At 32.5% G+C, this 12,421-nt stretch overlaps 1 protein-coding gene across 1 annotated transcript in view; it reads right to left on the bottom strand.

Annotated features, from left to right (window-relative positions):
* The window catches only part of LOC123233958 (MAM domain-containing glycosylphosphatidylinositol anchor protein 2-like), a 401,852-nt gene that overhangs the window by 294,037 nt on the left and 95,394 nt on the right, over positions 1-12,421 (bottom strand). The window contains exon 3 of the mRNA XM_044659946.1: positions 4,391-4,565. Coding sequence (XP_044515881.1) covers positions 4,391-4,565 — 175 coding nt within the window. The remainder of the gene's footprint in view (positions 1-4,390; positions 4,566-12,421) is intronic.

Raw genomic sequence — 12,421 nt, 5'->3', positions numbered from 1 at the left:
AATTCCATCTTGCTTTTTATGGCTTCTAGCAGGTCAATTCTCGTCTCTAATTTACTTATTACTTCATTTGATTTCTATGCCTCTTTTTACATAGGAACAATTTTGTATTTTAAGCTGTTATTTTATTTTTTTATTACTTTAATCCCCCCCTTTTCTTCCCATTTTCTTCTATCTTTCTTATTTAGTTCTTGAACTCCTTTTTGAGTTCCCTCAGAGCTTGTGCTCAATTTCCATATTTGTTTTTGGAAAGTTTGGATGTGCTTGCTTGTTTTTCAATCTACTGTTGCTTCTGTATTTTTCTCTTTTTCTCCACAGAAATTTTCCAGTGTTAAAAGCTTTTTTTGCTATTGCTTATTCCTTTTGTCATTAGTGTATTGGCGTTCCTGCATGTTGGTGGTCGTTGCTTTCTTAGTTTCTGCCTCATAGGGCTTTGCCTTGGTAGTATCTTCCCTTCCCTGTCAGAAGCCTGAGTGAGGGCAGATAAATCTGTGATGTTCTTTGTGTAATGCACTCTGAGGCAATCTTCCCGACTGCCTCTGCTGTGACCAGCTGTGTTTCTGCCCAAGCTACACACTCCAATGCCCATACTCCACATTCCTTACCTTCAAGTCTCATTGCCAAGCCCTGACACTACCTTCAGTGGTAAATCTGTGGAGCTTTCAGCCATTCCTCGAGAATTTAAGGATTATCCTGGCCCTCACTTAACTCTGGCACAGTAGGTGGTGTGGGAGGATGATCAGCATGCACTTTGATTAGTGCAGTTTTGCCCCTTATAGTGTGGGAATCCCCAGTGACCACCTATCTTTAATGTGTGTCCAGTGGGAGATTCTCTTTACGCATCTGATTTTCATTTCTGTCCTTTTGAGATGTTTTGTAATGAGTCATTGGACAGAAATTCAGAAGGTTCCTGCTACTATGCCATCATCTTGGCTTTGCCTCCATACATTTGTTTTTACAGAAATGGAGTTTATGATGCCAGTTCAGTATTATATAATTGTCACCAGATTGAAAAATTTCTTTGAAAAGCCCAGATATAGTGATTGATAGAGATTATGCAACATATCACTGTAGACTTTAAAAAGTTTATTATCTACTGAATATGTAGAAAGATAGGAGTTGAATTTCATAAACAACATCAAAATTACCTATGCTACAAATATTAATATAATTCAAAAATTAAATTATGGTAACAAGAATATAATTATTGTTGGAACTATTGCCCACAATCACCATAAAACTAAAATATAAGAATGTTGTTAATAAGTGCCACTATACTAAATACACACAATCTTTCAACTTCATGGAATGAAACATTTTCTAAATCTAGAGATTTCACAGAAGAAATCAAAACCATGTAGGAAATGGTAGGATATATGTTATCCCTAATATCTTGTGGCCTACAATAATTTTCTTGAAGATGCTTTTAGACAACCTATAGAAAATTATCTAGATATTACAATACTTGTTTAAATACCAAAAATTAAGTCAGTTCATTCACCTGATTAAAAATCTGCAGAACATTAAATATGAGGGATTATAGTAGGATAGTTCATTGTCCCAGGACTATTCTATCTGAACTATACATAGTAAAATGAGAAGAATAAGGTGATACCACTGCTCCCCTTATTAATAAGATAATACCAATTTACTAAAATGTTTGTGGGTCTCACTACCAGTTGAAAAAAAAATAATCTAGGAGAAACATAAAAATAAATAATTAAAAAAACTAGAGATTGAAAATAAACCTGAGATTCAAGGAATTGCCAAGTGATAAAACTCCTTTCCTCAGATAGTATGTGTCAGAAGCAATACCAGAACCCAGACTTCAATGCCATCTACTGCATCATATTACATTGGGGAATGGCTGAACAAATTGTGGTATATGCTGGTGATGGAATACTATTGTGCTCAAAGGAATAATAAACTAGAGGAATTCCAGGTGAACTGGAAAGACCTCTAGGAACTGATGCAGAGCGAAAGGAGTAGAGCCAGAAGAACATTGTACACAGAGACTGATATACTATGGTAAAATCGAATGCAATGGACTTCTGTACCAGCAGCAATACAAAAACCCAGGACAATTCTGAGGGATTTATGGTAAAGAACGCTACCCACATCCAGAGGAAGGACTGCAGGAGAGGAAACATATAAGAAAAACAGCTGCTTGAATGCAAGGGTTGGGGTGGACATGATTGAGGATATGGACTGGAAACTACCACACCAATGCAACTAACAACAATTTGGAAAAAGGTCTTGATCAATGACACATATTACAACCAGTGGAAATGTGCGTCGGCCATGGGTGGGGAGAGTGCGGGGGGTGAAGGGGAAAGTAAGAGCATGAATCATGTAACCATGTTAAAAATGAATATTAATAAATGTTTAAAAAAAGAATTAATCCCAGAGTACCTTCAAATTTATGTTAATCCTTCATAGGTATATACTTCTTTCTTAAAAATTTTATTTCCAAATATTGAAATCATGTAGAAGACATTAAGATAGATCCCAAATGGTTAAAATAAGGGAGTGAACAGTTAGGTAGAGATAGTTAAAGCAGAAAAATTAAAAATTAGAAATATTAAAATAAAACAATTTTAGGCCACAACTAGATTTCATAATCATTTGTTATTAAGCATTAGATGCCTGGCACTGTTCTAAGTGAAAGAGACACAACGAAAGGCTAGATATAATTCCTGCCCTCAAAGAATTAAAAATCTAAATGAGAAAGTTTTTGCAAGAAAATAAGATGACCTATATTCAGTCAAGTACTATGCATATTTGAGCTTCTGAGAACAGAGAAAAGAAATTATGGTGCTTAGGTTAAATAGTGGCGGTAGCCCAACATTCTATGTGTGGGGAAAAATGAGGTAGAAGGATGGTATGCTGGCAGAACTGTAACAGAAAGATTTGGTTTTGCTTCTTAAATCTATCAATTAATCAATAATCATTAATTAAGCTTCTATTATATGCCAGGTAGTTTAGTAGGAGCTTGGGGAGGGGTGCGAAGGAATAAAAAAGTGAGATAATTTCTACCTTCAAGAAACTAAGCTACAAAAAGGCATAAGTGGCTTTTTACCCAGAAGCTTCATCACTCATTTATCTTTAGAGGGAAAGCAGAGGACTGTGGAAGCATGAAGATATATAATAGTTCACATGTCTAATTATTGTCCTAACTGGCAAACTACTCTTCTGCCTTAGAACCAATACATAGTATTGATTCTAAGATGGAAGGTAAGGATTTAAAAAAAATAATAATCTTGTTAACTATTTTGGTGTATCTCTAAATATTGTAGCTATGGATATAAAATATAAATAATTTTTAAATATAAAAAAGAAAAAAGGAATATAGGGGATAAAGACAGCATAAGTTATTTTTTTCTACCTGCTTACCAGTTGTTTGAAAATGTAGTAGAAAACAATAGACAAAGGAGAAAACAAGCAGGATTCACAATGGAAATTTTAAAAAATAACAACAAACTATAAGAACTGAATGAAGTTACATTTTTGTTTGAACTGGAATAAGTTTCAGTCAATTAATCAAAAAAGTGCAAATGAGTAATTTGTGAGCCTTCCTCATTTTTGTTTTTGTTTTTCAGTGGAAGTGTACACAAAAGGAGAGAATAAAGATCAAAAAAATGAAATTAGGTTACAGAAGACAAGCTGAAGACTTTAATGTTACCCTTTGTGGTTTCTTTCAACTAGCATAGAGGTGTAAAGAAACAGAAGCCATGTATTAAAATATTGTTTTATGTATCAATAGCCAGCAAAGTTGCAGGTAAAGCTTAAAATGACTTATAAACTCTTAAAAAGCAATGTAACATAGTATATAGGAGACCTGGGTTTGAATATTGCTCTCAGTTACAGATTCATCATTTGTAAAACAAGGGTATTAGACTCATTGAACTTTAAGGTTCTTTTTTCTAAGCTAATGATATTGATATTGTATTTACTGAATCATGCATTTGCATGTATTTAAACTTTTTTTTTTGTATGAGTGGGATAGAAGAGCTCTGGATTTGTGATTTTGTCAGTATAGGAAATTTCTGGTGTGGAAAATTCTGTGCCAATACACCATCTTCAACTTAAAGTTTCAGAGATTTGCCTGGAAACAGAGGACAAACACAAGTAGTATACTTAAGAGATAAGTTATAAACCCAAGTCTCCAAATTTACTATCTCAAATTGCCTGTCTACTTCAATATGCTCTTTGAAAAAGTTTTCTTTTTAATTGAGTTGTAATTGTGTTGTATCTTAAGTATTTAATTTCTACCCAGATTTGGGGTTCTTTAGTAGAATCAGTAAGACAATCTTAATGGTTATTTTTACAGAAAATACTTGTATCTAAAATTCTGATACAGTATAGTAAGAAACTTTCTTAGATATTTACTTACAATACACATCCACTCTAATTGACTTTATCGCTGGGGATCCCAAACCATTTTCTGCTTTACAATAGTATCGGCCTCCTTGGTGTCGCTGAATATTTGTAATCCTCAAAGTCTCATTGAAGACACTTGAATCCTGAAATCTATCAGAGGCACTTCCTGCTGTTTTGGTCCATCTGATCTGAGCAATTATCCAAAAAAAGAAAGAAAATAAATTATTAATTTAGTTTAGCTGTGTGCTCACAGAATAAATAAATATAGAATAATATCTCTGAAGAATATACTTTGAGTTGATGATCGGTTTGTTACTCTAAATAATTTTTAAAACTTTGTTACCTGTGTTTTATAAGAGAAATTTGTAATTTCCAGATGATTATCCAGCTTTTAAAAAGAAATAACATTGATATATTGCAATAAAAACTGAGTTTTAAATATACTTGTAGTAATTGTATTTAAATAATTACTTCATTAAATAGTATATTACATTATACATTATATACACACACACATATATATATGTGTGTAAATATATAATTTCATTTGAACCTCACAAAAACTGTGAGGAGGTAGTTATGCTATTATCATCTCCATTTTATAAATGAAGAAACAAAAGTTCAACAATATGATACAAGGTCACAACAATCTTCCAAATTCTAGTTCCTTATTTACAAATAAAGCACAGATAACCCCAATTTCATTACAAGAAAATCAGTAAATGTTCTCTTAATGTTGAGTTCCATTAAAACAAATACTAAAAAGGTCATAACATTTTTTAAAAAAGATAGTGAGATCATGAAAATTTCACAACTATGGCTAGAAAGAGGCCAAACATATAATTTTTAAACAAATAAGAAACAATATCTTATAAAAGATAAACTATATTGCTTTGACTATAAAACTAAGGTGGTTTCACATTAATAAATCCAATGATAATGGAAAAAGAAAAAATAAATTTGGAAAATATTTATACCAAGTATCACTAATAAAAGTTCAATGTCCACATAACCAAAGCCATTCCAAAGAAATAGTTAAGAGATTAGAACTGTTTTTAAAATCTCTACCTTGGGGGGCAGATGGGTGGCTCAGTGGATTGAGAGACAGGCCTAGAGATGGGAGGTCCTAGGTTCAAATCTGGCCTCAGAAACTTCCTAGCTGTGTGACCCTGGGCAAGCCACTTGACCTCCATTGCCTGGCCCTTACCACTCTTCTGCCTTGGAGACAATACTCAGTATTGTCTCCAAGACAGAAGATAAGAGTTTAAAAAATAAATAAAATAAAATTTCTACCTATAAGTGATGGTATTAAAACATACATCAAATTATGATCAAGAGAAAAGTAAATTTAAATAACTTTGAAGTTTAGACTCACCTTTGAAATCGAGAAAGAAAAAAAATACCTTATAGGCAAGAGTAAAGCACATTGAAAGTGGAGATATCAGCAGAGCATATCATGTCCACTCTTTGAAGTCCTAAATAAGAACCCAAGTGAAGTCCCAAGCCCTAGCACAAGGCAATCCACTGAGCCTGTCACATTTTACCTATCAATTTAAAATTATGCAAGAGACCATAATACCTTTTGAACTGCTACCACTGTTAAGTTTATGCCCCAAAGAAGTTGAAGACAGACACAAAAGATATATACCAATATTTGCACTCTTAGTGATGTCAAAGAACTGGGAATAAAGTAGACTCAATCAATTGGAGGATGGCTGAAAAAAATGAGATTTGTTAATGTAGGAGAATTATAAAGAATATATAAGGAATTAAAAAAATATATATACAAATTTGGATGAACAGATGTAGAGAAAACAAGTAGAAAGAAAAGAAGAACACATATCAGTATGTTATAAGGAATTTCATAATTTCATTTATCTCATTAGGAGAAGAAGTTTTAGGTCAGGAAGGTTTTTAATTTGTATGCTGTACCACAAAAGATAGCAACAGATAGCTCTCACTCTGTCACTTTAAGAGGGAGGATCAGACAGATCTTGCCTCCATCTCTTTAAGAGACAAACTATAAAAGAATGAGTCAGATAAGAAAACTCTATTTTGCTCTGGCTTTGATCTGAGAGGAGTTGGAAGGTGCAGGGTCAGTTTTCTCTCTGTCAGGAGAAACTGGCAGTTAAGATTTGGGGAGTTTGATCTGAGATTCTGAATTAAGAAGTCAATTCCTGAGAGCCCTATTTCTCATAGCTCTGAGGGAGCTGCAGCTGCATCTTCTTTTTCACTGTGAAAGGCAGTTTCACCATTTTTGGAGTTGAGGGAACAGGACTTCTGAGCTGTTTAGTTTTGCTCTTTCTCAAGACATCTGTTTGACAGTTGGCTTCTGGCAGTTTGGATTGGTGACAAGTTGTTAAGGAGATTGAAAGAAGAAAGACGTATTAATTTAGTTTAGGTTAGATAGATAGAAATCATTTTACCAGCTAGGGTAGATTAGCCAGGCCTGTTCCAGCAGGCAAGAAGATTTTAGTGTAGGGTTTATTAGATATTTTAGTATAGAGTTTTAATACAGGCATAGTAATGCAATCTAAGATCTATAATCGTCTAGTTTCCTTCCTCCATTTTCTTATTCTTGCTTCTCTTTAGAATAAACAGTGTTGGTGGTGTTCCAAATGGATCTCCCGCAACTTCTATCAACTGACTACACAATAGTTTTACCCATAACAGCTACAATTAACTATAATAAAGTTATAATGCATATATATAAATACAATAATAAAAAATGGAAGATTCAATGGTGAGGTGGAAGATTTTTTTCCACAGAAACAATTATGATACATAAATTCGTTAACATGATACTTTTTAAAGGAAATTCATTTGTGACCTATTCAGTTTGTTTTTCCACAATGTTTATTTAGATATTCCCTTTTCTCCTCTGATAGTCTAGGCGGTTTATATTTTTGTAATTATTATGCATTTCACTTACTTTGCTAAATTTGTTTTATATAATTGAGCAAAATAATTCTTACTAATGCTTTAATTTAATCTTCATCCTTTTCATCTTTAATGCTAATGATTTGGTTTTTCTCCTCTCTCTTTTTAAAATTATATTAAACCAAAGGTACATCTGATTTATAGATTTTTTTCATTAACTGAATTCCTAGATTTTTTAAAATTCAACAGTTTTCTTACATTTAATTTAGTTGAACTTGCCTTTAATTTTTAGGATTTCTAATGGGGATTTTTAATTTTTTTCCAGTTTTTTCTCTACTTTTTTACTTATTTTTTCTCCCTTTAAACATTTTTTAAGTATTTTTCCATGGGTACATGATTCATGTTCTTCCCTTCCTCTTTTTCCTCCCCCCCTCCCAGAGCTGACAAGCAATACCACTGGGTTATACATATATTATCACTTAATACCTATTTCCATATTATTCATTTTGATAGAGCAATCTTTAAAAAACCAAAATCCCAAAACCTATACCCATATAAACAAATGATAAATCAAATGTTTTCCTTCTGCATTTCTATCCCAACAGTTCTTACTCGCATTGCGGAGAGCATTCTTTCTCATAAGACCCTCAGAATAGTTCTGTATCATTGCTAATAGTAGCAAAGTAGATTACGTATGATCATCCCATAATGTTTCAGTTTCTGTGTACAGTGTTCTCCTGGTTCTGTTCATTTTGCTCCACATCAGTTTGTGGAGGTCTTTCCAGCTTCTATGGAAATCAAGCAGTTTATTGTCCTGTTATGACCAAGTAATAGCTGGTATATTGAAAATAAAATTATTATTGATGAGCTGTTGTTGGTAATAATATTATAATAAACTTCCTGAAGCAGTTTAATCCAACCCTTATTTATTATAATAGAGGCAGGGACAGGAAATAGGAGGGAGGAATAGGTATTATGTCTATTAATCTTATATTATGTCTAAAATTCCTAAAAGCTATACTAAAAATATCTAAATAATCCCCCCAATTCTAACTGCTTTCTGTGCAGTTACTTCTTGTCTGACAGAGCTGACCTCCTTAAATTACTTTCACTATCTTAGAATAATATTCTCTATCTAACTAAACTGTTTTAATTAATAAAATCTTCTTTAACCTCCTTAAAGTAATATATAAATTCAAACTATCAGAATCTCTTGGCAGATACACTGAAGCAGGTCCTATTCCCAAGTCAGAAAGAGTGGACAGAGCCCCTCTCATAGCTTCTCCTTCAAGGAACTGAGGAGAAAAGCTCTATGTATCTCAAACTCTCAAAAGTAACTGTCTCAAAAGTGACTAACAGATCTCCTTTGTCTGAGCAAATGATCCAGGAACCCTGCTCCCAAGGAAGTCAGAGAAATTCTCCCAGAACTCCTACTGAATTCTCTTTTATGAAGTGACAGAGAGAGAGAACTCTTTGCTCTGCTTCTTAAAGGCAAAAGAGTGGTATTAATAAAACTTCCTTTAACATAAAACTTCAGCTCTTGATGAGACAGAATGAACCTAATAAAATTCCTTATAACAGTGCCTTATTGCATAATATCATTCCATCAGCATCACATACCACAATATGTTCAGCCATCCCCCAGTTAAGGGATACCTCCTAATTTTCCAATTTTTTTGTCACCACAAAGAGATTGGCTATGAATATTTTTGTACAAGTATTTTTCTTTATTATCTCTTTGGGGTACAAACCCCAAAGAGGTTTCAAAGGGGTATCAAAGGGCATGTATTCTTTTAATAATAATGCCAAATTGCTTTCCAGAATGGCTGGATTAATCAATTAGTCCAGCTCCACAAGCAAAGCATTAGTTTCCCAATTTTGCTACATCCCCTCCAACATTTATTATTTTCCTTATATTGGTCAGTCTGCCAGGTGTGAAGTCGTAACTCACAGTTGTTTTGACTTGCATTTCTCTAATCAGGAGGCATTTAGAACACTTTTCCACGTCATTATCAATAGTTTTGATTTTTTCTTTTGAAAAATTCCTATTCATACCCACTTGGCAATTGAGGAATGGCTTGATTTTTTGTAAATTTGACTTAGTTTCACATATATTTGGAAAATTAGACCTTTGTAATAAAAACTTTCCCCCAGTTTTTTGCTTCCCTTCTAATTTTGGTTGCATTGGTTATTCATTTTATATTTTATAATGTTCTCTATCTCGTGCTTGGTCTTAAATTCCCTCCTTTCCCACAGATCTGACAGGTATATTATTCTATGTTCACTTAGTTTATTTATGGTTTCACACTTTATCTTAACCATTGTGAATTCATCTTGATATATACATACATACACACATACATATATATATGGTGTGAGATGTCGATCTAAACCTGATTTTTCTCATATTGTTTCCCCAATTTTCCCAGAAGTTTTTGTCAAATAGTGAGTTCTTGTTCCAAAAGCTGGGGTGTTTGGGTTTATCAAACACTAGCTTACGAAGGTCATTTACCCCTAATCCATTCCATTGATTCCCCCCTTCTCTTTCTTAGGCAGTACTGCATTGTTTTGATAATCATTGCTTTGTAATACAGTTTAAAATCTGATACTGCTAGGTCCCAATCCTTCACATTTTTTTCATTATTTCCCCTGATATTCTTGATCTTTTGTTCTTCCAGATAAACTTTGTTATAATTTTTCTAATTCTATAAAAAGTTTTTTGGTAGTTTGATAGATATGGCACTGAATAAGAAGATTAACTTGGGTAGGATTGTAATTTTTATTATATTATCTCATTCTACCCAGGAGCAATTAATGTTTTTCAAATTAATTTAGATCTAGTTTTAAATGTGTGAAAAGTGTTTTGTAGTTGTATTCACATAACTCCTGAGTTTGTCTTTGCAGATGGATCCTAAATATTTTATATTGTCTAGAGCAGTTATGGGCAAACTACGGCCCATAGGCCAGATGTGGCTCCCTGAATTGTCCTATCCAGCTGTGTGACATTATTCCTAATCTGACAAATACAATGAGTAGAATACAATACAATGAAACTTTGAAAGAGTTGCCTTAGAAACAGACTGACAGATGAGCATTTCCTTTCCTTTAGCCCCCTCTTTAAAAAGTTTGCCCATCACTGGTCTAGAGTGATCTTAAATGGAGTTTCCCTTTCTAATTCCTGCTGCTGAGTTTTGTTGAAAATATATAGACATGCTGATGATTTATGAGGGTGTTTCTTGTATCCTGCAACTTTGCTAAAGTTGTTCATTATTTCTACTAACTTTTTAATTGATTTTCTAGGATTCTTTAAGTATACCATCATATCATCTGCAAAGAGTGATAGTTAAGTTTCTTCATTGCCTACTTTAATCCCTTCAATTTCTTTTTCTTCTCTTATTGCTACCTCTAGCATTTCTAATATAATATTAAATAATAGAGGTGATAATGGGCATCCTTGCTTCATTCCTGATCTTATTGAAAGTCTTCTAACTTGTTTCCATTGCAGATGGTCTTAAATATGTACTGTTTATTATTTTGAGGAAGGTCCTGTATATTTCTATACTTTTTAGTGTTTTCAATAGGAATAAGTGTATTTTGTCAAAGGCTTTTTCTGCATTTATTGAGGTAATTATGTGATTTCTGTTGGTTTGATTATTGATATGATCAATTATGTGGGCGATTTTCAAAATATTAAACTATTCTTGCTTTCCTGACCTTAGTCATAGTGGATAATCCTTATGATAACTTGCTGTAGTCTTTTTACTTGTATTTTATTTAAGATTTTTGCATCTATGTTCATTAAGGAGATTGGCGTGTAGTTTTCTTTCTCTGTTTTTGGTCTCCCTGGCTTTGGAATCAATACCATATTTGTGTCATAAAAAGAATTTGGAAAGACTCCTTCTTTGCTAATTTCTATAGTATTGGGATTAGTTGTTCTTTACATGTTTGATAGAATTTACTTGTAAATCCATCTGGCCCCAGGTATTTTTTCTTAGGAAGTTTCTTGATGGCTTGTTCAATTTATTTTTCTGAGATGGGATTATTTAAATATTCTAATTCCTCTTTTGTTAATCTAGGCAATTTACATTTTTGTAAATATTCATCAATTTCATCTAAATTGTCATATGTATTGTCATATAATTGGGCAAAGTAGCTCTTAATAATTGCCTTAATTTCCTCCTCATTAGAGGTGAGATCATCCTTTTCATCTTTGATACTATTAATTTGATTCTATTCTTTCTTTTTTATTAGATTAACCCGCACTTTATCTATTCTATTTTTTTCAAAGTACCAGCTCCTAGTCTTATTGATTAGTTCAATACTTCTTTTACTTTCAATTTTATTAATTTCTCCTTTAATTTTTAGGATTTCCCATTTAGTTTTTGTCTGGGGATTTTAATTAATTCTTTTTTTCTAATTTTATAAGTTACAAGCCCAATTAATTGATCTCTTACCTCACAATTTTACTGATATAGGCACTCAGAGATATAAATTTTCCCAGAGTACTGCTTTGACTGTATTCAATAGATTTTGTTATGTGGTCTCCTCATTGTCATTCTCTTCAATGAAATCAGTAATTTTTTCTATAATTTCCTTTTTGTCCCATCAGTTTTTAAGAATTAGATTATTTCATTTCCAATTAATTTTAAATTTGCCTTTCCATGGATTCTTGTTAATTATAATTTTTATCGTATTATTATTATTTGAAAAAGTTGGATTTGTTATTTCTTCTTTTCTGTATTTTTTGCAATATTTCTATGCCCTACCACATGGTTGATCTTTGTATATGTACCATGTACTACTGAGAAGAAGGTATATTCCTTTTTTTATTTCTGTTCATTTTTCTCCAAATATCTATTAACTCTAATTTTCCCAGCATTCTATTCACTTCCCTTACTTATTTTTTTTGTTCCATTTATCTAGTTTTGAAAGGGAATGTTGAGATCCTCCACTAGTATGGTCTTACTATCTATTAAATTAAAGGAATATATTAATTTTCCTTTAGAAATCTAGATGCTATATCACTTGGTGCTGTAATATTACTTACAATGGTTTGTAATGATATTACTTCTTGGGTTTATAATACCCTTTAACAAAAAGTAGTTTCCTACCTTATCTCTTTTAATCAGATCAATTTCTGGTATCATGGGTGCTACTCCTACTT

The sequence above is a fragment of the Gracilinanus agilis genome, chromosome 2 (assembly GCF_016433145.1).
Source record: "Gracilinanus agilis isolate LMUSP501 chromosome 2, AgileGrace, whole genome shotgun sequence".
NCBI classification, from domain to species: domain Eukaryota; kingdom Metazoa; phylum Chordata; class Mammalia; order Didelphimorphia; family Didelphidae; genus Gracilinanus; species Gracilinanus agilis.
The sequence above is the reverse complement of the archived record's forward strand: the minus strand, read 5'-3'. Positions and strand labels throughout refer to the sequence as shown.